Source organism: Emydura macquarii, unplaced genomic scaffold (assembly GCF_026122565.2).
Source record: "Emydura macquarii macquarii isolate MOO-44397 ecotype Brisbane River unplaced genomic scaffold, CSIRO-AGI_Emac_v2 contig_2676, whole genome shotgun sequence".
Classification (NCBI taxonomy): Eukaryota; Metazoa; Chordata; order Testudines; family Chelidae; genus Emydura; species Emydura macquarii.
Window position 1 is genome coordinate 27,965,036 of NW_027132813.1, and position 26,746 is coordinate 27,991,781.

Below are 26,746 nucleotides of genomic sequence, written 5' to 3' on the forward strand. Positions count from 1 at the left end.
GCGGCTCTGGGCAGGCGCGGCCTGCGGCCCGGCCCCTCCGGGTCCCTCCACCCCCGGCAGAGGCGGAGCCAGCGGGGGATTTCGCGCTCGGACTGCTCTGCCCGCTTTGGGCGAGCGGCAGCTGCTCGCTGGTTCCCGCCGCCGCAGCCATGTCTCGGCAGAGCACCCTGCTCCGCTTCTTCCCCAAGGCTCCGGCGCCTGGCGCCAGCCCGTCCCCGTCCCCATCCCCGTCTCCGCCGGCCGCCGCGAGGCGCAGGGGTTGGGCCTCCCGCGAGGCAGCGGAGAATGAGGCCGCCCCGGATCCCGGCAGAGGCGCTGGCGCGGCGCAGGCAGGAGCATCCGGCGGAGCCGAGGCCCAGGACGAAGGGAAGGGGCGAGCCAAGGCCGGCCGGTCGCCCAGGTAACCGCCGGGCAGGTGGCGGGCACGCGGGGGGGAGGGGGCCGTTGGGGGCACGAGGAGCCTGGCGGGGCCGTTGGCGGGAGGGGTGCTGACGGCGGCGGGGGCACGAGGCGGCGGTGGGAAGGGCGCGCGGGCGGGGGGAGGGGCGGGAAGGGGTCGGTTGGGTGGTTTCTCTCAGCCCCACCAGCTGCCCTCTCTAGCCCGGCCTGTAGCCGCTCTAGGCGGTGCCCGAGCCGGGGTGGGTCAGTGGCGGCGCCCTGAAGCCTTGTGCAAGTTCACAGACTATCTGTGCCTCAGCCCCACGTGTAAAACACCCCCTCACCTCGCAGCACGGGGTGTTTGCAGACCCAGTAATGTTTGTCAAGCACTCAGGTAGCCTAGTGGGAAGCCCCATAGGAAAGCCCATGAAGAACTTAATTCAGCCTTCACAGCAGGGTTTGAATACAGCTGTCTGCACTGGGGGGGTAGGCCGGGCAGCTGGATTTTTCACACCCCGGAGCAATGTAATTTCACCCATGTAAACTTGTAGAGTAGACCTAGCCTAGAGCCACACACTGAACAAGGAGAAAACAAAACATTGAATAGCTGTCCATGCTGTGTGCTGAATGAAGGAGGTGAGGGTGCTGTGGAAATAAAGTGGGATCATCTCTGCATGCACACAAGGAGCCTAGTTGAGGTTGCAACGTAATTCTGGCATTTCCTAACTTTGGAGTGCTTAACTTTGGAACCTGAGTGTTTTTAACATAGTTTTTCTTATGTATAATTATTATAATGTTGCTGTTAAAGATAATTCTCCAGATTCTTAGTAATGTGCAAATTTACAGTGGCGCACACAATCCTTTTATGTAATCTCACCAGTTTCAGAAAAAGTGTGGGGTTTCTTTTTTTTAATACAGAAGGTCCATTTTCACTGAAACTGCCTCGTTGTCAGTAATGAGCCAGTATTAACAATACATTGATAGTATAGATGAAATAAAACTGTCTTTTGGGGGGGAAAGGAGAAGACTTAAAACAGCTTTGAAACCATTTCTCACAACAGATAGTGTAACTCATGTTCAAAGAAATATTGAATATGGTGTCATGGGCCGTTTGTGGAGAATTTTTTTTCTATCTTAAAGAAACTATGGTGAATCAATTAGCATCTAGTTAATCTTTCCTGAATATCCTCGCTTGTTTGGCTGATGTCTTAATACATGCTACAACATCTGCGCTAATCAGCACTTGAGTCCAGCTCTGGCTGATTTAAAAAATTGGAAAATAATGGCCAGCTTTTCAAAAGTGCTTAGCATCCAGCAGTTCTATTTCTGTTGGCTGCTGAGGTTTTTTGAAAGTTCAAGTCACTTCCCTTAGGTGTCTTAATGAGAGCTGAGCTCTATTAAAAATCTGGTCTCAATTGTGGGTGCTTATCACTCTTGAAAAATCTGTTCCCAAAGATTTTCCCTCTTAGCTAAATTATGTCTGGTATTTTTACACCTCAGAAGTAGTCTGCTGGGTTTTTAGAGAGATCTGGGAGTGTAAGAACCAGGTTCTGTTAAATAAAAGTGTTTGCATATAGAATATAAAGTTCTGTTAACTCAAGAGCCCCTAAGACCCACTGAAATCAATCCAGTCTCTCCAGTAGCTTCTGTTGTTATAAATAATCTGACTTGGAAGTGGTGCTATAACCATTATGAAGGGACTGACTTAAAGACTGGGGACTTTTAAGCTGTTAATCAAGTTCTGTCTCTTTTTATTCCTGTAGTGTCTCCTGTGATTATTCACCTGGTGACTTGGTTTGGGCCAAGATGGAAGGGTATCCCTGGTGGCCATGTCTTGTATACAACCACCCAACTGAAGGAACGCTAGTCAGAGCAAAAGGGAAATCCTCTCGTGTACATGTACAGTTTTTTGATGACAGCCCAGCAAGGGGCTGGGTTAGCATTAAATACTTAAAGCCATATAAAGGTAAGAAGCATAACTTAAATATCTGAAAAGGGAAATGGAGAGAGGCAGTTTGATCTACAGTAGTGTCTCAACCTGTTTACCATTGTGGACCGTGTATGCAGTTCTCTGTGTGTTATGTGGGTTGCATTCACACAATATATATATATACTAACTGTATGGCCCTGAGGATGTCATATGAGCCACAGCTGTGTGCTGATTGGGCTGCGGATTGAAAACCTGTGGTCTACAGGAATAAACATGGGCCTGGGACCAAGGAACTTTTTTCCTGGCTCTTCTGCTGACTTACTGTTTGGGGAAAATCTGTTCCCATTGTGTAAAATGGGGAGAAAACACTGCCTTCTTTTGACTATATAAAATGCTGTATAAATATTAAACTTTTATAATTGGAAACCAAAACTAACAATGGGAACTTATTGCTCTAAAAGGGCTTTTAAAAAAAGAGAGGTTGTCCTTTTTTGCTTCTTCTAGATATAGAAAATATATATTTTGTAAAGTGGTTTTCCTGTTTGTTTTGTTATTCTAGATATATCAGTAATGTCAAGCCTGGTCTTCTCTGATTTTGCTGATGGACCTTGGGAGGTCTCAAGGATTGCCATTTGTCTGAGAACAATAGACTAAACGTAGGATTAGACATACGTTGATTAAGTAATTTAAGTTAACCATATGACAGTTCTGGTGATCCTTAAGATCTTGGCTGGCTTAGCTAAGTACTTGATTTCTTCTAAATTCATATGTTATGAATATGCTATGGTAATACTAGAAACTAAAGAAAAGAGATGATTAAAAAAGTGTTTATATTGTTTCGAAGAATGAATATAGCATACTAAGACTTTATCAAGAATCAACAAATCAGTATCTTATCACAATAAACCTTATGACTGCAGTAATTTAACCTATTTTGGCCATGTAATTTTGATATCAATATAAAAGTAAGGATCCCTGGTAAGTCCTTTTATCAATTTCTAGTCAAGATTGATATGCGAGTTATAGATGATGGGACTTGATTGTGCTAAGTCAATGAAGCCATTCAGAATTTAGACAGGTGCTTAATTATTCAAAGTAGGAACTTAATTCACATTTACCTCTCAGTAATAATATTCGTAGTTACATCTTTTCATTCACACACATTCAAATACATTGCACCTCCCTAAAAGTATTCCTTTGTTTATATACCTGTTATAAATATAGCTTAATAAAAATGAAAATTGCCCAATTATTTAACATATAATTGTTGGTGTGTATTGCATCTACATCTTCTGTATGTAATTTTTATACATCTTCCCATAAAAAATAAATTCAAATAGTTATATAATAGCATTTTTCAATTTACATACAGAAAGGAGCAAATAAGTAGTCAACAGCTTTTAAAATAAAATGATAAAAATAAGATATCATTCTGAAATTTCCATTTTTAATATCTTGAAACATTGAGTCTCCTGCAAGGAACTTGGTTAACACAAGACAAGCTGTAAAGTGTATATATCTAATATCTAAAAGGTAAAGAAATAGGTATTGGTATAAGATTTTTTTGCCTTTTAATATAAATACAGTTCTTGAAATTGCTTTGACAGAGCTAGGTAGATGAGTTGCATATATTTCCTTTTGTTACATTTCTGAAAATCTACTTTATAGATATCTAGGGGCCACATTTTTTATAACTTGGGCATACTAGAGGTGTGAAATTGCATGCGCTGTTACCTGCCTTATGCCTTCAGATGATCAGAATTGGCCTTTGGGTGTACACAAATGAGTATGCAAACAAGGTGATTGTGTAATTAAACTAAAAAATTGACCTTGTATTGTCTAGCGACCTTGTAACATCAGTACGATATTTATGACTGACAGTACTAGGGGCCAAATGACTGGAAAATGTCTTGTAGATTGTAGACTTTTCAAGGATAGGGACTGTTCCTTACTATGTGTTTGTAAAATGCTTAGTACAATGGGCCTTGATTATTTGTACTGCAGGAGCAACACAATTAGAATAATAAAATAAAAATATTTTTACAAGTTCAGAAAAATTTATTTAAGAGTAATGAGCAATTTTTTAGCTTAGTTTTTCCAGTCTTGATACTTGGCCCTAATAATTGTAAAACACTTCCTATTCTGTTTTACTGCTGGTTAAGACTGTTCTTACCAGACACGCTGAATTTTGGACAGTAAAAGTTGTAAGGGTCTGCTTGAGTAGGTCCGATTCCGAGATCATGGCCTCAATTTGAGCTTTCATGCTGCCAATGTAAAATGTTGTCATTTTTCAACCATGACGGGTACTATCATATATAGCATTTGCAATTAACTATTTTCTGTATTTAGAATTTGTCTTAGAATTGGATAAATGTTCAGACCAAGACTAATCAGTTGTAGAAATATAAGTAAGACTCCTTCAGAGTTCATGCCTTAGATACACATTTTACTGGACAGGTATACAGACTAATTCTCACAGGCAAGTCTTGCTCCCTTCTCCCCCCTTCATGCTAAACAAATAAATGTACATGTTTAAATCCAGTCTGATGGAATAATCTCAAATTGGACTTGTTACATTGGACTTGTGATTCAAAAATGCTGGTTGATACTAGTGGTCTGAACATAATTTATTTAAATGTGGAGAGTGAGCATCTACAGTGAAAGACTGGCCTCGTACTAGACTTTGCTTCAGGTTCTGACAAGTTATTTGCATGTTTCATAGGCTCTGCGGTTAGGGAAACACAGAGGGGAGGTATGTTTTACAGCCCAAAGCCTGAAATTAAAAGAGCAATGGAAATGGCAGATGATGCTATGCGCAAAGATAAAACTAAGCGTCTTGAGCTGGCAGTGTGCAATGAACCTTCAGATGCTGAAGATGAGGAAGAGATGGAGGTAACTTTTTTTTGTTTACTGTGATCTCATTGCAGAGGTGGTGTTAGAACCGGGGAAAAAGCCTGCATATGTTATCTTGCCCTGTGCTTTCTCAAATAATCCCTTTTTTCTGAATCAGGAGTAATCCAGAAATCATTTGGGTTCTAATGAAACCTTTTAATACCCAAAGTATAGCATCCCTGTATATTGTTACTGTTGAGGAATGAAGCAAAGGAAAGAGATGAATTGCCAAATTGGTTCAGACCAGTGTCTCATCTTATCTTGTGTCCTGTCTCTGATATTGGCCCGTACCATGTACTTTAGAAGAATGTACAAGAAACAGCATAGTGAGCAGTTATGGAACAAACTGCCAATATGGAACAATGGTCTTATTGCAGAAACTTGAGGCAACCCCACTGATGAATTTGTATCATGTGGAAAATCATATGTTGGTTCATACTCATGTCTCCTGGCCAGTTTGTAATCCATGAAAATACTTTACATCTCAGCCCATGTCCAGTTTGGTTTCCTTAATAGACTCTGAAGATTCTCTTTTACATTCAGTCACAGCTTTCATTTTAATTTAAATGTTTAAATTTAAATTTAAATTGTTTAATTTAAAACACCAAACACAAAACCTTCTAGGTGAGTTCTTTGCAAAAATGACCTTGAAAACATAGCCAGAATTTACAGGAACAATCAGCTGGGTTCCACTTCAGCAGGAGTTTGGGGGACCTTATCCCCCTTCTCTCAGATACAGGTAGAGACACAGACATTTTATACAAAATGAGTTTGCAATGTGTTCTTAAGACAAAATAAAATCGCTAACTTTCCTAGCCCTATGAATAATAACGCTGTGTTTATGGTGGATGGTTGTGGTGAGGAGACAGCAATGAGGTTGGTCTGGCAGGTCTTCCCATAATTAATATTACCTAGTTCTTATATAGAATTTTTTCATCAGTAGATCTCAGTGCTTTACAAAGGAAGCCAATACCATTATGCCCATTTGACAGATGGGGGAATGGCTAGTTACTTCACCTCTCTCTACCTCAGACTCACTCAGCAGGCCAATGGCTAAGCAAGGACTAGAATCCAGAATTCCTGAGCTCTACTGCAGTGTTCTATCCGCTACACCACACTGCGAAGGTTGGTTCTCAGAGAGCAGGATGTGGTGGTTAGGGCACTAGATTAGAAGTCTTAAGATTGGGTTCTGTTTCCTGTTCTGTCATTGGCTTCCTGACTGTGTAACTTGGAGTAAGTCTCACTTAGCCAGTCTGTGCTTCCATTGCCCCTGTAAAACAGGCATATCATCTACCCACCTCTGAAGCTTTTTGCGAATGATGGATGCTATATAAGTGCTATATGGCCATGATAAACTTATGTTTTGAAATGTGGAGGTGGTTACGTGGAAGCATTGATTAAAAATTGGAGAAATTAATGGGATATAAGGTCTTTATGTTGAAGAGCTCTACAATCATGGACCATGCAGTGTCTGCATTTGTAAATCTGAAAAGGGACCTAGTCTATAATTATTCATGGCTGTTTTAGCTGTTGAAATGTAATTTATTAGTGCAGTCCATGTGTAACATATCATGTGGCATTAATAGTAAATACAAATGAGTAGTCACAGGTAAATCAAAATTCCACTACAATGTGTATGGTATTTACTTAAAACATCATCTAGTGGTTTTGATCAAGCTCTGAATTTTCAATAACTGAAAACTTGGAGAGAAGAAAATTTGGTTTAATGTTCTGTTTGTGGGGAAGAGGGACAGACAAAAGTACATCTGCCCACAAACTAATAAAAAAGAGGGGATGCTTAAAATCAGACCACTTATGTAGGTGCTTAAACATGAATTTCATTTTTGCAAATTTTGGCTTAGACTGCTAATCGTACAGTAGCTGCATGCTCCGCTCAAGAAATAGACATGCATCACTAGATTGTTAAGCAATGTTGACAATGTCCCTTTCACTTATATTACAATTAACTGGAAAGAATAAAGGAAATGGGTTACCTAGGGAGATTGTGGGATCCCTGTCAGTGGAGGCTTTTAAGAACAGGTTAGATAAATATATGTCAAGGTGGGTCCTACCTCAGCTGGGAGGTGTGATACTTAATCCTACCTCAGCTGGGAGGTGTGATTTCCAGCTTGGGGAAAACAGACTTGTGATAGCACACTAGATCAAGCTGAGCTAACAATAACAGTGTTGGACATTGCAGCACTGACTCTGGCTCAAGCAGGCTGCCTCAGCTCAAACCCAGTGGGTTTGGAATTGGGTGGCTAGCCAAAGCTGCCATCAGTGTTGCAACTTCCACACTATTTTTAGCGCACTAGCTCCACCTTTCTGCCTATGCTTGAATGTCACACCTTCCAGCTGCAGTGTGGACATACCTTTTGAGGTTCCTTTCAGCCCTACATTTCTCTGATTCTAAAAAGAAGTCTTCAGTTTTTGTTTTGTGTGTTTTGACAGCACTTTGATCAGTTTCACATTTCCCCTGCTATGTATGTGGGTCTTTCAGATAACAGGGAAGAAGAAAGTGTTAAAGAAAATGTAGTGTAAATAATCAAAATTGGCAGGGGAACGATTGAGCAGATGGAGTACCTGAAACTACTTCTGCTTCATTGTTTTGAAATTGACTAGGTTTTGAGAGGGTGTCCACTTAATGTTACTTTTATCCAGGCTTCTAGGAAATGGGACTTACCTTCTTACACTTGTCATAGCTATAATTAATTGGTATGTGACCTTGTCTAAATTTGCTGATTCACTAAGCTCTGGAGTGCTGTTTGGTTTGCTGACTGGTGAGTTTTATAGCCTTAAACTGCAATTAGATTGCACAGTTTCAAGCAGCCACCATGTGCGGGAAGAGCCCACCTTGCAGCTGGATTGCTAAAATGAAAACCAAGCAAGGGGCCTCCATTTTGTCGATGCTCAGCCCCCTGGCCAGCTGAAGTCATGGGGAAAGGGAGCTGCTTCAGATCTTTATTCCTCCAGCACTTTTGCTGTGTAACTGCTAAACAATAGCTGAATGTGCTGAGCAGGCTTATGCTTCTCTTCCTGCTTAGCCCAGTTGCTCTGGGTCAGGCATAATTGAGTGGCTTCAGACCAAATAATGTAATCTGTAGCCAGGGAAGGTAGGTCCAGTCTGATGACTTAGCTATGCCCTTTTCCCTCAGTTAATAAATTTAAGCTTGTTCTATCTTTTCAGTGTCTTGAGCCTACCTGTTCTGTCTATCTTACGTGTCTGTATAGCCCCCATCATCACAGTTTCTGATAATCTTACAGTCCTTTATGTATTTATCCTCACAACATCTCTGTGAGGTAGCGAAGTGCTGTAACCCCAGTTTTACAGATGGGAAACAGAGGCTCAGAGAGATTGTGACTTGCCCAAGGTCACAAGTCTGTAGCAGAGCAGGGTATATTGAACCAGATTTCTGTGCAGGTATCTTAACCCTTGGACCATTTTTCCTCTCATTTCTCCATAGTTGTCTTTGAAAAATAGGATAAATAAGAATTAGATTTCTAATTGTGATTTATCCTTAAATATATAAGCAGGAGAAAGACAAGGTCTTGGAGAGATCAAATTCATCAGTGTTCATTAGTTCTGCCTGGATTTATGCAGGGCTTTGCCTAAGGCCTTACAGAGATGTATAATGTTGACTATATGATCTGGGATTGAAGACCTTTCAAGCATGGAATTTGATTAATTTGTTGTTGATGCAAAAGAAGAGGAGTCCAGTATGCTCCATAGAATATCAGATTACATAAGTTTAGTTTGGCATCTCTTAACACTATAAAAAAAGATCATTTTAAGAAATGACTGAATTCCATCTTTTATTAATAACAAAAAGATGGTCAAAATGGAAAATTAGTGCATCATTGTCAAATGAGGACCAAAATGTGACACCATGGCTAAAACTTAGAACAAAAGAGAGGTTAGAGGCAAAAAGGCATCCTTTAAAAACTGGACGTCAGTTCCTACTGAGGAAAAAAGAAAGGTGCATAAACTTTGGCAAATCAAGTGTAAAGGTTTAATTAGGCAGGCCAAAAAATAGTTGGAAGAGCAGCTAGCAAAAGACAAACATTTTTGCTGTTAGTTTTCAAGTATATCAGAAGCAGGAAGCCTGCCAAACAATCAGTGCTGCCACTGGTGTGAAAAGAGCACTCATGGAAGACAAGGCCATTGCAGAGAAGCTAAATGAAATCTTTGGATCGGTCTTTACTGCAGAGAATAAAAGGGAGAACCCCACACCTGAGGCTTTTTTTTACGTGACAAATCTGAAGAACTGTCCCAGATTGAGGTGTCACTAGAGGTGGTTTTGGAACAATTCTGATAAAGTAAACAGTAATAAGTCAGTAGGACCAGATGTTGTTCACCCAAGAGTTCTGAAGGAACTCGCATATGAAATTGCAGACTACTAACTGTGGTTTGTAACCTATCACTTAAATCAGACTCTGTACCAGATGACTGAAGGATAGCTACTGTACCACCAATTTTTAAAAAAGGCTCCAGAGGCGATTCTGGCAATTACAGGCAATGTATTAGGATTCTTTGAGGGTGTCAACAAGCATACGGACAAGTATGATCCAGTTGATATAGTGTACTTGGACTTTCAGAAAGCCTTTGAAAAGGTCCCACACCAAAGGCTCTTAAGCAAAGTAAGCAGTCACAGGATAAGAGGAAGGTCCTCTTGTGGATCATAACTTGTTTATAAGACAAGAAACAAAGAGTAGAAGTAAATGGTCAGTTTTCAGAATGGAGAGAGATAACAGCTGGATTCTCCCAAAGAACTGTACTGGAGCCAGTGCTGTTCAACATATTCACCCCCTTCTTCAGATCATTTATGAAGAGTGAGGTGGCAAAATTTGCATACAATACAAAATTACTCAGAATAGCTAAATCCAAAGCTGACTGCTGAGAGTTACAAAGTGATCTCACAAAACTGGGTGAACAAAATAGCAGATTAAAGTCAATGTTGATAAATGCAAAGTAATGCATATTGGAAAACATAATCCCAACTATACATACAAAATGGAGTTCTAAATTAGCTGTTACCACTCAAGAAGGATCTTAGTCATCATGGATAGTTCTCTGAAAACATCTGCTCAATGTACAGTGGCAGTCAAAAAAGCAACAGAATGTTAGGAACCATTAGGAAAGAGGATAGATAAGAAGACAGCAAATATTATAATGCCTTTATGTAAATCCATGGTACACCCACACCTTGAATAGTGTGTGCAGTTTTGATCACCCCATCTCAAAAAAGACATATTTTTTTCCAATTCTAATATAGAGAAGGACAATAAAAATCATTAAGGGCATGGAACTGCTTCCATATGAAAAAAATTAAAGACTGGGACTGTCTATAAAAGCATGAATGGTGTGGAGAAAGTGAATAGGGAAGTATTATTTAACCGTTCATATAACAAGAAGCAGGGGGTCACCCAATGAAATTAATAGGTAGCAGGTTTAAAACAAACAAAAGGAAGTACTTCTTCACACAACACACAATCAACCTGTGGAACGCATTGGCAGGGGATGTTGTGAAGGCCAAAAGTATAAGTGGGTTCAAAAAAGAGTTAGGTAAGTTCATGGAGGATAGGTCCATCAATGGCTATTAGCCAAGATGGTTAGAGATGCAACCCCTTGCTATAAGTGTCCCTAAGCCTCTGACTGCCAAATACTGAGACTGGATGACAGAGGATAGCTCACTTGATAATTGCCCTTTTCTGTTCATTTCCCTTTCAATGGCATTGGCCACAGTTGGAAGAAAGGATACTGGGCTTGATGAACCATTGCTCTGATCCAGTATGGCCATTGTTATGCCCAAATATCATGGGACAAAACCATTGTAAAGAATAGCACTAAGGGATTATTGCTGCCTTCAAAGATAGCTTTAGGCATTCAGCTGCCCTTAGCAAACTTCATTAGGTAAGCCCTTTTGGCTGCTTCTTGCTCTGTCGTCTTCCCCTTTCCCACTCTCATCCCCTGTCCCCCAGACAGCTTTTTTGGTATAGAATGTTCTTAGTTAACTGAGCGGGATGGGAAGGAAGAACCTTAGATTTCTGTGCCATAACAAGTTCAGAGTTTCATAATTGGATTCTTGTAATTTGCATGCACAGTTATGTAACTGCATCCACAATCATGGTGATTGCATGTAAAATTTGGCTTTTATTAATTTTTTTTAAAGTTATCTTCTGCAGAGTTGTGTTAGGGGTGAACTTTTCCAGTCTTGCAGAAAGTGGTGTAGTTGTATGTATTACCAAAAGTTTTCAGAGATGTTTTTTGCTGTGGTGTTTCATTACATTGTGCTGTACACAGCCTGTTCTTGTAGCTGGTTAAGCAGTTTGCCTTTTGTTTTCCAACAGGTTAGTGAAAGTGCTTCAGGCAACAGTGAAGATTATGACAGTGAGGAGGAGGTGAAAAAAAAAAAGTTGGTAGCAAGCCAGTGGAGAAGTGGTGGGAAAACCAAAAAACGAAGAGTGGTGGACTCTGACAGTGACAATGAAGGTTCAGACAAAGAGTTTAAGCCCGATGCTAAAGATGAAGCAAGCAGCGATGAAGCAAGCAGCGGAGTAGGTGAAGGTGAATCTGCAAGCTCTGAGACAGACACAAAGATGGATGCAGAAAGTCCTGTGAAAGTCCCTACTAAACGAAAGAGAGAAGCTGACAGCAAAACTAAAAGAAATAGCTTGGAAAATGACCTTCCTGAAACGCCCAAAAGAGCAGTAACTGTTTCATTAGAAACCAAGTCAAGGCTGACCTTTTTCGCAGCGCCTGAAAACTTTGAATCTCAGCCAAATGTTAGCAGTGGAGGAGTTTGCAGTTCTACTATATGGGAACATGATAAACTTGAATGGCTGCAGGAAGGGAAAAAGAGAGACGGATGTAGAAGACGACAAAATGATCCTCATTACGACCCATGTACCCTCCATGTGCCAGAGGACTATCTTAACAAGTGTACCCCAGGAATGCGGAAGTGGTGGCAGCTAAAGTCTGAGAACTTTGATGCTGTAATTTTCTACAAAGTTGGGAAGTTCTATGAGTTGTATCATATGGATGCAGTTACTGGTGTAAATGAGCTGGGACTGATATTTATGAAAGGTATTTGGGCCCATTCAGGTTTTCCAGAAATTGCATTTGGCAGATTCTCTGATGTTTTAGTACAGAAGGGGTACAAAGTAGTCCGGGTTGAGCAGACAGAGACTCCTGAGATGATGGAAGCACGCTGCAGATCCCTGGCCCATCCAACAAAGTTTGACAGGGTTGTACGCAGAGAAATATGCAGGATAATTACCAAAGGGACACAGACTTACAGTGTTCTGGATAACAACCCTTCTGAAAACCTTAACAAATACCTTCTCTGTGTAAAAGAAAAAGTTGAAGACTCTTCTGGCCACCGCCGCGCATATGGTGTCTGTTTTGTTGACACATCAGTGGGAAAATTTTATGTGGGCCAGTTTCCAGATGACCGCCACTGCTCAAGGTTTAGAACTTTGGTGGCGCACTACACTCCTGTGCAGATCCTGTTTGAGAAGGGAAACCTCTCTGCAGACACACACAAGATATTAAAAGGCTCGCTGTCTTCATCCATGCAAGAAGGCTTGATCTCTGGCTCCCAGTTCTGGAATGCATCTAAAACACTGAAAACTCTAATTGAAGAGGGGTACTTTGAGGATAAGCAAAATGTTGATAATGGGTTTATTCTACCTTCTGTGATCAAATCCATGACGTCAGAAAGTGACTCTCTGGGTCTTACTCCTGGTGAAAACTGTGAGTTAGCTCTGTCAGCTCTTGGTGGATGTGTCTTCTACCTCAAGAAATGCCTCATTGACCTGGAGCTCTTATCTCAGGCAAACTTTGAGGAGTATGTTCCTGTAGACATTGATATTGTAAAAGCTAAAGGATCAAGAAGTTTCTTTGCTAAAACTAATCAGCGGATGGTGCTGGATGGGGTGACACTAACAAACTTGGAAATCCTGCAGAATGGAACTACTGGCACCACAGAAGGTACGTTACTGGAAAGGATTGACACTTGTTGTACCCCCTTTGGAAAGCGACTCCTGAAACAGTGGGTATGTGCACCTCTCTGTAATCCCCACTCTATCAATGATCGTTTGGATGCAGTTGAAGATCTTCTGGCAGTTCCTGATAAAATGTTTGAAGTTAGTGAACTTCTGAAGAAACTTCCAGACCTTGAAAGGCTCCTGAGCAAAATTCACAGTATTGGATCATCACTTAAAAATGAGACTCATCCAGACCACAGGGCTATCTTTTATGAAGAAACGAGATACAGCAAAAAAAAGATCACTGACTTCTTGTCTGCGCTGGAAGGATTTAAAGTAATGGTTGAGACCATAGGTATTATGGAAGAAATTGCTGCTGATTTCAAATCTAAAATACTTAAGCAGTTAGTCACCCGGAAGTCTAAAAATCCAGAGGGCCGTTTCCCAGACTTGAGTGCAGAACTTAAAAGATGGGATACTGCTTTTGATCATAATGAGGCTCGAAAGACTGGAGTGATCACTCCAAAGGCTGGGTTTGACCCCGATTATGATAAAGCACTAAAGGATATTACGGATATCGAAGAGAATCTTCGGGTGTATTTGGATAAACAACGCAAACGGCTTGGATTCAAAGCCATGTTGTACTGGGGGGCAGGCAAAAACCGCTACCAAATGGAAATCCCAGAAAATGCAATATCACATAATTTGCCTGAGGAATATGAATTGAAGTCCACCAGAAAGGGTTATAAACGTTACTGGACCAAGGAGATAGAGAAGATGCTGGCGGAGATGGTCAATGCTGAAGAACGGAGAGATGCAGCACTGAAAGACTGTATGAGGAGACTGTTCTACAATTTTGATAAAAATAGCAAAGACTGGCAAACAGCAGTGGAATGCTTTGCTGTATTAGGTAAGATTTTTTTTTTTTGGTAAATGGCTTGTCAAGCTAGTAAAAATATTATCTGATAGTACTGAAAACCAAGAAGTCTGGTGTGGACAAACTAAAACTACAGAAAAGCCAGCTGCTACTCTGCACTTAAATTGTGAGTGCAGTGTTAGACCACTACATTTGACCTTGGGATGAAAAGGAGAAGTAGCCATGTGACTGTTTTCTCAAATGCGATTAAACAGGAGAAGCAATGGATCACGGAGCCTTCCCCTCATATTGCATTTGGTGTGTGCATTGCCAGTTATGTCCTCCCAAAAGTTCAATATAGCCTGGTCAGTTAGCACATTTAGCAATCTTAAATGCAGATTAGCAGCTTGCCCTCAAGGAGAGATAAAACATACAAACAACTGCTGTGCAAAAAATTCCTAATGAAAGTATGTAGACTTTTAATGGCTTCCAGCTTTTATTGTGGAAGCAAAATTCTAGCCAGGCAAAGCCAACAATCCTCCTCCTTCCCCCTTAGCTGTTTTATTGGGCGAAGCCCACTACCTTTACTCCTGAATGACTTGAACCACCACCTACCTACCTTACTTTCTCTTCTCTTTTGAAAAGGAAGGGTGCGGGTTGGAATGAAGGCCAGTAAGATAGCTTCCTCAAATCTACTGTTAACTCTTTTCTCCCAAAGTTATCTGCTGTGTTCACCTTCCACATCTGCAGAACAGGAAGTACTGCTGTGCCTATTGGGAATTCTCTGTTAGTATGGAGCACTCTGGGATATCTCTGCTCTGAAGAGAAATAAAGGCTAGGGTTCATGCTGTGGGAGAGGGCAGGCAGGCCAGTAATATCTTCTGGGAGTGGGTGGTTTGGGAGAAGGGTCTAGGCAGCCACACCCTGAACATGAGGGCGAGCAGTTGTTCCCTTCCCAGAAGATGCTGAGCAGTTGGGGCTAAATGTTAAAATTTGGGTGCCTAATCACCAAAATCCATTTTTAGGACACCTAAAATAGGTAGCCTGATGAATACAGGTACTGGGAACCAATAGTTCTTGTTGGAATATGGTCCCTGCTCACCTGGCCCTTGCCAAAAAGAAGGATTCTCCCACATGGGGCAGTGGAAAACTCACATTTAAGAAGTGCACAGTTCTTGTGACCATGCATTAATGTTAGAACCATGGCAACTCCAACTGTGAAATGCATTAGGCTGAAATAACATTGATTTGATTGTGTCCATCTCTGATAAAACAGATTAATATTTTAAAACTAATAAATTTCAAGCAATATAGCTGAAAATCTTGTCAGTCCCTTTTTGCTATGAAGTAATTCTTTGTCGTGGAAGCCATTTTTCTCCCTAGTTTTCTGTCTGAACCCAAGGGAAAGCTAATGCAAGATGCACTAAATAAAAATATATATTGCTTGTGTATTTGAGTTTTTGCCTTCTAACCAAACCATAAGGTAGATGCACAATGCACTTCTATTTAAAGTGATGTCCAATAGAGGAAATTACTTCTGACCAGACTCCAATAAAATCAAGTGGGTGGGAAATATAAAATCTTTACATATAGCCTCCACTTCAGAAAGCATGAGTGCTACTAATGTATTAAAGGTTTGTAAGAGGAATCTGCTTAGAAGAGGGAGAGATCATCTCTTTTTAGAAATTCTGCCCAGCTAGTATGTGCACAATGAGGAATACAGGAATGGTGGATAATTACAATTAATTGGAATTTTTCTAACTTTTGTAGATGTCTTGATGTGTCTCGCTAACTATAGTCAAGAAGGTGATGGACCATTGTGCCGACCTGTAATTCTACTTCCAGAACAGAATACTCCACCCTTTTTGGAGCTTAAAGGTTCACGCCATCCATGCATTACAAAAACTTTTTTTGGGGATGATTTTATTCCTAATGATATTGTGATAGGCTCCAAGAATGAAGATGAAGACCGCAATAGCGAAGCCTACTGTGTTTTAGTAACTGGCCCAAACATGGGTGGCAAATCTACACTAATGAGACAGGTGACTATGAAATATGGTTACTTAAAACAACTTTTGTTCCAGGGCACTAAAGAGCATTACATCAAAGAATTATTAATGCATCATTTAAACCTCCAGGTTGGAATGTAGTCTCAGTTTGACAGTTTACAGCAATACTTCAGTAGTTTGGCTGAAAAGTGAAAAATACTTTCTGTGGTTGAAAATGCAGCAAGTATTTACATAAGAAGGATGTAATCTGTCAATAAGAATTTAGCCAGGGAAACAAGGATTAATACTCTTGTTCTCAGGAAAAGTGGCAGAGATTCTTTAATAAATTGCAGGTGGGCTCAGGACTTCATTTAATTGGATAGAGGGTGCTTCTCACAACCTCTGTTGGCATACTGGGATATTGATTCAATATTAACTTTGGCGTTATGTGCGGGAGGGAGTACTGAATTGCCAACACCAGTTCCTACAGTTCTTTGTTACTTCAGCGATCTCTGTCAGATTATTAGCTAGGTTCGGTCCTACTTAGCTTGAGGTCTGACAGTGTTGTATCCCTAGTTGGTATGTAACATAGCATCAGTGGGCCAAGGAGAGAGGGAAGATGTAGTTTGATTTTTTTTTTTGTTCTTGCTGTGGAACTAAATCACCAGGTCAAGCATATGGGAGGAGAGAAGTTGGACAGTAGTATGCTTTTTCTTTTTGTTCTGCAGGCTGGCCTTTTGGTGGTAATGGCTCAGTTGGGATGCTATGTACCTGCTGAAGCTTGCAGGCTTACTCCTATTGACAGAGTATTCACAAGACTAGGTGCTTCGGACAGAATTATGTCAGGTGAGTTCCTTAATCGTACAAATATATAACTGAGTAGGTGCTAAAAATACGTGAGTAGATTCAAATGATTCACTTTGTGGCTCTCTATCAATCCAGACGTTTGAATATAATTCTACTCTTGCTACTGGATCAAGTCTGAGGCCTGAAGCTGTGTGTGTCATCATCCTGTATTAAAAGGGCTAGGCAGCTGCACTTCTTCACATCTGTCTCCTGAGATGTGGCTTTCAGAGCAGAAACAGGACCACATTTGTATTTGGTTATTCGACATGCTTGCCCATTATGTCTGATGGGAGACAAAGATAACTCACACTCTTGATTACTTTTGAAATTGGAATCCCCATTGGGAGACAAATTTTGAGGTATCTATCTTTCTGGAAGTTAAACAGCTGATGACAGGTCCAGTTAGAATACCCTTTTCCAAGTACATTGGAACAGAGAAAGTCAGCTGCTTCTTAGACTTTTGTGGTATGAGATTCTGTTACAGGAACATCATCTGCCTCATAAATATTCAGAACAGTGTGGCTTCTGAAGACTGCTGTCCAGGTTCTTAATGTCAAAATGTCACCTTTTGTCCCTGAGTCCATCTCATTCAGAGAATGGAGAAAAGTAGAGTTAATAGATTTCTTAGCCGTCTATTTACGGAAAGAGAAAGAAGCCAGGGTAGAAGAGGTTGATTGCCCAGCAGCAATATAAGGGGTGGCATGGTAGCTGACTGTAGGGCGGATGTGTGTCAGGAGGTAGAGACGTGAGGACTTAGAGCTTCATAAGCATATAGTAATAAAAGCAGTGGCCTCATAATCCATCTGCCTGAGATACTGTTAGAGCTCTGACTGCTTATAGGCCACAAGCAGGAAGTGGAAGTAGACCAAACCTTTGCTGTGGAGCTAAGCCTGAGGTTTGCAAAAAACTGCTGTGTTGAATGGTCACTTATCGCACTCAGCTGCAGCTGCTTGGGATTGTGGGTGAGTCTTAAACCATCTGAAATGGCTGCTAGTGCCTTGAATAGGAACTGCTTGTGTGGGCTACTAGTAAAGGTCATTCTTCCCTGGGGTGGAGAAACTGCACAAGCTACTAGATTGTAGCAGGAAGGCTTTCTACGGCATCTAATATCAAGTTCATGGAGAAAGAAATTTGTTTATTCCTGGTTTCAGAAGCAAGTTTTACCCAGCAGCTCTCTCTGGATTGGAGTAGGGTAATATAATTCAGCTCTAGATATGTCCAACCAGGAAGGTCAAACAGGACCCTTCTGAGATAAGACTGGGATGTGGGAAAGGCACCTTTGAATTGCTAAGGCTTGTATGTACATTAAACCACTCTTATTGCATATTCTAGAACAGCATAGGCTTCTGCCTGCACTAGGTCTGTTTGATGGTTGCACACTGAAATCTTGCTCCAGTAATTCACTTAGAATATTTTTCTATTATATCTGATCTGTTTTCTGTATAATCTTCCAGAATTACCTGATTCTAATTCTAAAAAGTTTATAAACTTTCGTTCTAGAAGCTCATCCACTATTACTGTAGAGCCTCAAAAGCCACGTTAATGTAAAAGAGAGTGAATTTAGTTATGAATCATGGATATTGTCTTAAAACAAAATTAGAAGGTCCCAATTTAGAGACAGCCTGGGAAACTAGGTGTTTGAATTAAAACACAGCAAGGGGTGATCTCTTCTGTAATTCCTATAGGTAGAGGATTTTTTTTAATGGTCTACAAGAAAGCATTGTTTGGACCTTACTTCCTGCATGATTCCATTTCTTTGTAAGTCTATTCTATTTTTAGAATAGAAGCTCCCTCTGGAGCCTCTCAATTCCAGGGCTCATAGTCATAAGTTGTAATATTTGCTTTGTAGTATTCAGGTATTGAGTACAAATATTTTTACATGTGTACTTCAGTGTCAAGTAGATGATTTTTTGTATTAAGATATAATACGGGGCAAGTAAAGTGTAAAAATTTCACGGTATTTCTTTGCAGTCATGGAAGTGATATACTGTGTTGGAGTGGGTTTTTAGCTCTACAATGTATACTGGGTTTTTAAAAGTTCTTGCAAAAATGTCATTTTATCTAAAAGATGTGGTCTAGAGAAACCATGGCATTTGACACTGTTCCCCCCCCCCCCCCTCCACCTCCCTTAATCAGAGCCACATGTCTTAGAATACCACATACGCACATACAGTTAATGCATACAGTTCTCATATGAGAAGCAATATTGAAGACTGAATGAGAGCTAGTTTTGGAAATAGGACCATCAACATCATTTAAACATTTAAGTAGGAGAGAAAACAGCTTCATGGCAGTCAGTGGAAGGAGAATTGTTAGCAGGCCTGAAGAGAGAAAGCAGCAGCAAGTATTCAAAATTCCTCAGGTAATTCTGTCTGCAAAGAAAACTTCCACTGTATCAAAATTTTACTGAAGCCTGAGAAGAGTTGCTGGTTAAATTAAATACATCTATGGGATTTTTCCCCAGCTGGGGAAAAATTAAGTTTATATCTGGTTTAATTGACCATTTAAAAATAACTTCTACAAAGTCTGCTGTCTTGCATGCGTGGAACTTCCTATTTTGTCAGCTCAGAATTCTAATCAGGTGAATAAAGAAGGTGCTAGAAATAAATGTTGAGAAAAGGACCTTCCTGTTGAGAAACAGGCCATGCATTTTGTTGTCATATCCTTAAATTCTTTACATGTGATTTTTTTTTTTTTAAAGTGTTGGGCTTTATAACATTTTGTGATGAAGGTCTGAAATACGTTACTTCTGCTTGTATTCTACTTTTAGAAATAAATTCCAAGCCTAGTTTTTTCTTACTTTGTTGGAGAATCTCTGGGATGTTTGAATTTTATCATCTTAAACTGGAATCTGTAACAAAGGCTTTTTTTTCCCTAAATGTTAGTAAGTGGAATTAGAGGTGTTTGTAACGTTTGTCTAATATTTCCTTCCTCATGATTTGCTCAACTTTATTGGTTCTTGTCACCATTTCATTAATTTACCACTTATTCATCTAGCACAGAAAGGACTTCAGGTTTTTTCCTACTCACTTTTTTACATTAGGAGTCATGTACAAACAGGGTTGTTTTTTTAGTTATTACCAGTCTTCACTCAGTTATGTGTGTTCCCCTATCTGATAGAAAAGACACTCAAACTCAGCTTTTTCCTAGTCCGATGATCTTGCAACAACAGCTATAGCTCTTGCTAAATCTCTGGTCACAGACTAAACTGGAAACTTCCAGCAAGCGAATAAATGTTGTATTGTTGAGCTGTATGAGCCTGCCTTTGCAAAACCTTTGTATGTTTTAAATGAAGCTTTGTTTTTGCCTTTTTTAGGAGAGAGTACCTTTTTTGTTGAGCTGAGTGAGACTTCCACCATACTCCAGCATGCAACAGAGCATTCCCTTGTGCTTGTGGATGAACTAGGTATTGAAGCTCTTTTATAAGTATGGGGAATAAACAGGAAAACGAAGTACTAGTACATTAGCTAAATTATGATTTGACATCACAGAGACTTGGTGGATAAATCTCATAACTGGAATATTGGTATAGAGAGGTAGTGCTGGTTCAAGAATGCAGGGAGGGGAGAAAAGTGGTGGTGTTACATTATTCATCAAGAATATGTATCACTTATTCTGAGGTCCAGAAGGAGGTGAGAGTCAGATCAGTTGAAAGTTTGACTAAGGGTTAAAAAATAGGGGTGATATCATGGTAGGGGTCTACTATAGACCATCAAATCAGGAAGAGGATGAGGCATTTCTAGAACAAACATCTAAAACACAAGACCTGATATTAATGGGGGACTTTAATTACACAGACATTTGTTGAAAATGTAATATAGGAGAACACAATCTCCAGTAGTTCTTGAAATGTTTTGGGGGACTACTTTTTGTTTCAGAAAGTGGAGGGAATAACAGGGGACAGCCATTTTAGACTTGATTTTGACCAACAAGGGAGGAATTGGTTGCAAATCTGAAGGTGGAAGGCAATTTAGATTAAATTAATTATGAAATGATAGATTTTATTATTCTAAGGAAAGAAAAGAGTGAGCAGCAGAATAAAGATAATGAATTTCAAAATAGCAGACTAACATTCAGAGAACTGGTAGGCAAGGTCCTAGGGGAAGAAAATTTAAGAGAAAGGACTTCAGGAAGCTGGCAGCAACTCAAGGGGACAATATTAAATCTGCAACTGCCAACTATCCTGACAAAGGAAAAATAGTAAGAAGCTAGTAACTCTTATGAGGAGCTCTTTAGTGATCTGAAAATCAAAAAGGAATCCTGCAAAAATGGAAACATGAATGAATTGCTTAGATGGAAAGAACAGAATAAGCATGTAGGACAAAAGAAAAGTTAAGGCACAAAGTGTGTATGTGTAACCATAAAAGGTGATAAGTAATTTAAATGCAGCAGGAGCAAGAGAAAGATGAAGGAAAATAGTTCCTCTCCTTGGAGGGGAAAAGTAGTTAATTGGTATCAAGAGTTTGAGGTGTTTCATATCTATTTTGCTTCAGTCTTCACTAAAAAGGTTAATGGTGACTACGTACAACACAATTAGTATTAACAATGTGGGGTAAATAACATAAGCCAAAATATGTAAAGAATGGGTTAGACTATTTAGATAAGTTAAATATATTCAAGTCAGCAGGACATGGTGAAATTCATCCGCCATGATACATTAAGTAACTCACTAAGCAACCTTGGAACTGTTAACCTCCATGAGTTCTCCAAGAAAACTGCTAAGTGAGGTTCCAAGGACTGGAAAAAGGACAAACAGAGACCTATCTTTAAAAAGGGAACAAAGAGGACCTGGGAAATTACAGACCAGTCAGACTGATACCTAGAAAGCTACTGGAACTAATTATTAAACAATTTGTAAGTACCTAGAGGATATGTTATAAGGAATAGCTAGCATAGATTTGTCAAGAACAAAGGGTGCCAAATCAATCTGATTTCCTTGTTTGACAGGGTTACTGGCCTAGTGAATAGTGGAGAAGCTATAGTTGTTATATTGATTCTTAGTAAGGCTTTTGACACGTCCCACATGGTGTTCTTGTAAGAACATTAGGGAAATGTGATAGATTAAATTACCATCAATTACTTCTGGTTGAAAGGCTGTACTCAGTGTGTTATCTGTGGCTTGCTTTCAAACTGGGAGGAGGCATCTAGTGAGGTCACACGAGTCAGTCCTAGGTTGGGTATTATTCAGTATTTTCATTGAGTTCAGAGTGTGTGGTTATGAAATTTACATACATACATGACACTAAGATGGAAGGGGTTACTAGCACTTGGAAGGACAGGATTAGAATTGGTATGAAATCAAGGTGAAATTCATTAAAGACAAGTGCAAAACTCTACACTTAGAAAGGAAAAATCAAATGCCCAGCTGCAAAATGGGGAATAACTGGCTACGTAGTAGTACAGGTGAAAAGGATCATCGGGTTATAGTAGAATGCAAACTGAATGTGAATTAACTGTGATGCAATGGCAAAAAAAACAACCTAATATTCTGGGGTTCATTAACAGGACTGTTATATATGTAAGACATGGGAGGTAAGTTTTCAACTTGACTCCACACTGATGAGGTTTCAGCTGGAGACCACAAGAGAGCAACAGAAATGATTAAAAGTTTAAAACACTTACCTATGAGGAAAGGTTAGGAAAAGTGGACTTGTTTAGTCTTGAGAGAGGATGACTGAGTGGGGACCTGATAAGTCTTCAGCTATGTTAAGGGATGTTAAAGAGGACAGTGATAGAGTGGTTACTTACTGAAACTGATGGTTCTTTGAGATGTGTGGTCCCTATCTGGATTTCAACCCACATCTAGAATCCACATAGGGACCAGCACTTGACCAACAACATGTTTTCCATGTCCCCTGAAGTTAGGACAAACAGTGGGTTTAGTTTGCAGCAAGGGAGATTTAGGTTAATCTTTAAGCGTAAAGGATAATTTAAGTGCTGGCTTCCAAGGGAGGTTGTGGAATTCCTGACAGTGGAGGCTTTTAAAAACAGCCACCTGTCAGGGATGGACTAGTTCAGTGGTTCCTAACCTTTTTGAGAGAGAGCTCCACTAGTTAACACTAGGTAAAACTAGCTGCCTTGGATTGCCCCTGCCAGTTTGTGGTTTTATAATCCCCATTGTTTTTTAGATGCATCTCTTCCCTATTGCTGGGTGAAAGACCCATGCAAACAATGAAACATTTGACATCTCTTGTACACTTTTCCTCTTAATCAAACAACTGTGGTACTTTAAATTCACATCCTGCCTTAGTGTGAATGGACTTGTAAACACTTGTAAATTCTGAATGCAGAGTAAGTGTCTACAGAGTTAGGGTATGTCTACACTATCAACCTAGGTTCAGTTAACTTACAGCTGTAGTGGTGTGCCCACACTACCCTTCTTCTGTTGGTGCATGTCCTCACCAGGAGCGCTTCCACCAACTTGAGGGACAGGGTGGAGGGCTGAGAGCCCAGGCTCTCGAGCTCTGCACATGGCTGCACCTTGGGCTCCAGGCATGGAGTGCAGCTGCCAAGCTCCCCACAGGGAGCCTCGGGACAGCTGAGCTCTAGCTGGAGCTCCCTCCCAGGCTTGGGGTGACCGCCAGAGCTGGGAGCCTGGCTTGCTTGTCAATTTCACAGCTCTACATTGATAAGAATGAAAGCCAGCTACTGATGTAAGTAACCTGCACTGTCTACACCGATACTCACCCTAGCTACACCCCTATAAGCCCTACTTATGCCTCTTGTGGAGGTGGAGTTATGTTGTAGGGCACTTTTACATCTGCAGGAGCAAGGCTTTAGACACTACCAATATAATTAGATGGACTGAAGCTGCCAACCTAACTCTGTAGCATAGATCAAGCCTTAAGCTGCATCTGTACACTACAGCACTTCCGCTGAAGATGCTCTTAGCTGACAGGAGAGAGCTCACCCATTGGCTTAATAACTCTCCTCTGCTCATAGCACTGTCTACACCAGTGATTAGGTTGGTATAATTTGCATCACTCAAGGGTGTGGATTATTCACATCACTGAATGACATAAATTATACCAACATAACTTGTAGTTTAGACAAGGTCTTAGTGTGGAAATACTGTTGTGCTGTAAATTCACAATGTAATTTAGCACTAGATTCCCTGCACAGACAAGCTGTTAGTAATTTAGTGGGCTCTACATTCAATAATATATAAAATAACTTGAATCTGGCTTAAATTATCCCTTTAAATGCAGGGTTGAATTCATACTTTGCTTAGTGCTTATGAACGCAGGTCTGTTCCACTTTTCTGGATGTATGAAGGTTTTTCTTCTCTTACAGGTAGAGGAACAGCTACTTTTGACGGTACAGCTATAGCAAGTGCAGTTGTTAAAGAACTTGCAGAAAATATAAAGTGTCGCACACTGTTTTCCACACACTATTATTCGTTAGTAGAGGATTATTCACACAGTGCTGCTGTGCAGCTGGGCCATATGGTATGTACAAACTGTTAAACTTCAAGGAAGGGTATTTACAGCATTTTGGGAAGTGTGGGTTTTAGTGGTAGGCCATATTCCACAATGTGCATAGAGCTTCAGTTTTCTACCAGCAATCAAAAAGGATATCCTGAGAGAAGGAAATGTTTTATATATACACTAAAAGTACTGAAACTACTTTTATGATTTTTTTTAGGCATGTATGGTTGAAAATGAGAATGAAGATCCAAGCCAGGAAACTATTACCTTTCTCTATAAATTCATTAAAGGAGCTTGTCCTAAAAGCTATGGCTTTAATGCAGCAAGGCTTGCTAATATTCCAGAGGAAGTTATTCAGAAAGGTCACAGAAAAGCACGAGATTTTGAGAAAGTTACACTTTCACTGAGACTGTTTAGGTAAGTTCTTTTTTGAATTTATTTTTAAAAAGACAAGTGTTACCTCTCTATGTTTAAGTGGCTAGAGCACATCAGAAGTGGCAGAGGGTTTCCTCACGGCTCTTAGGAGGAGCTGCACGTTCTCTTAGTACAGTAGTGTTAAGGGTTCATCTACGTTGTAATTTTAAGTCGTTTGCCCTGGACTGTGAGATGCTTGCTACATGACTGCAGAGAAACAGTAATACATTTAAAATTAATATGAAACCTCACCTGTCTGAATAAAAAAAGTGGGGGAGTCTAATAACACTTCCTTAGGCATTCAAAAACCACCCCTTCAAAAATAGTCTAATGAAGTTTTAAGTGTTGAGAGACTGAAGACAAAGGAGGGTGTAGCCCTTTATTTTGAGTAATTGCCTGCCAGACAAATTCATGATCTATCTTAAAGGTGGAGACTGATTTACCTAGCAAGTATATTGTGCAGTGAAAAAAAACTTACTGGACCTCTTTTACTAAACAGGAACGTTACTTAGCAATGTGGACTAATCTTTTCCTCTCCTTGCCCCCCCCCCCCTTAGGCACCTTTGCCTGGTGGCAGAAAATGCAGCAGGAGATGAAGCTGTTCACAAACTGATGACTCTGATCAATAATCTGTAAGATACAGTAACAAATGTTCAAGTGGTGGTTTTCTCACAAAAGGTGGTATGCAGACAACATTATGATCTAATAAACTTTATTTTTTAAAAATGACCATTTTTCCATTTTCTTTCCTAGGAAATTAAACCCTTTTAATTCTTACCTACCCTCTACATAATGGTTATTGAATACTCCACAATATATTAAGTCTAGATGTTATGGTACATGCATACACTTTCAGGCTGTTGATTACCCACTGTCACCAATACACATAAATGGAAAAAAGCTATGAAACTGTATAGAGCTGTATATATACTTGTCTCAGCTTCATTATAGCAGGAAATTGCTGTGATTTCCAGCTGTTGATATAAGTAATGTCCAGACTGTTCAAAAAAAAACTATGAACAGAGTAAAATACAAGACTGTTTTGAGGAGACTTTCTAATGTGTACTTTAAAACATAGTAAAACTTTCATTCACAAAACTTGAGTACTTTGTTTTATAGTGCATTATATATCCTAGGAAGTCTCATTAAAACTCACTTTTTGTTAGGGTGATTAGAGTACAGACTATTGCTGGGGCAGGGAAGGAGATTATTTTAACTTCTTCAAAGGATACCAGAAAAATTGCTGGATATAATTTAAGATTAGTGTTTTCTCTTTCATAGAAAGAACGTACATACTGGGACATGAGTACAGTTACAGCAAGTCTAGGTGTGCTAACAAAACAGGACACATTCAAGTACAATAAGATTCTTTTGCTTGAAATTAAAAACAAACTACATGAGATTAAAGCATTTAAAATCATATTTTTCAATCTGAATAAATGTTAAAAAAATCAAAAGAAATGCAGAAGTGCTAGCTCACATTTTACCATGTTACAAAAGCAATTGGTACCCATGTCCATAACGGCAGCAACAAAGAATGCTGCTTGTCTACAGAATAGTACTACTGCAAATTGGACTGCGTTTCAATGCTACTTGTAAAAACACCAGCTTTTCAGAAGTTGGTATCTGTACAAAATTGCAGCTTATTTTCTTCACTTCTGTCCCTTCAAGAGTCTTTGTTTACACAGTAATGCTAAAACGCCCAGTTCTGTTATCCTGAGTCAACATATTGCCACTTCCTTTTTGGTAGGTTGAGCTCCATAGTGTCAACACCTTACACATCCATTTTTAATACAGTCTCTTTCTGCAGAAATGGGCAAGTATAATCTCCTCCAAAAAAAAAGTTTAACAGTTATGATATTAGAATGGCAGGACTTTCTTTCTGAAAGGAATTCAGTTGTGCTGCAATGTATTAGATTCTATAGGTGGAGCAGAGTCATATAGTGTGTCTGTATCATGTGTAGGCTCTCCAGCTAGCGTACAGGGATTAGACAGTGTTCCAGCACCACAGTCACAGAAAAACCTACAA

At 40.0% G+C, this 26,746-nt stretch overlaps 2 protein-coding genes across 3 annotated transcripts in view; one reads left to right on the forward strand and one right to left on the reverse strand.

Moving 5' to 3' along the window:
- MSH6 (mutS homolog 6) lies at positions 1 to 25,446 on the forward strand. The gene is made up of 10 exons (XM_067565107.1): positions 1 to 400; positions 2,142 to 2,344; positions 5,031 to 5,200; positions 11,549 to 14,096; positions 15,813 to 16,084; positions 16,759 to 16,876; positions 20,193 to 20,282; positions 24,170 to 24,324; positions 24,521 to 24,720; positions 25,275 to 25,446. Exons 1-10 carry the CDS (start codon positions 150 to 152, stop codon positions 25,351 to 25,353), a joined length of 4,086 nt encoding a protein of 1,361 aa, XP_067421208.1. The 5' UTR covers positions 1 to 149; the 3' UTR covers positions 25,354 to 25,446.
- The window catches only part of FBXO11 (F-box protein 11), a 104,067-nt gene continuing 102,733 nt past the window's right edge, over positions 25,413 to 26,746 (reverse strand). For both annotated transcript variants that reach the window (XM_067565109.1, XM_067565108.1), the window contains exon 23: positions 25,413 to 26,740. In XM_067565109.1, the coding sequence (XP_067421210.1) occupies positions 26,611 to 26,740 (130 nt within the window). In that variant the 3' untranslated portion in view covers positions 25,413 to 26,610. The remainder of the gene's footprint in view (positions 26,741 to 26,746) is intronic.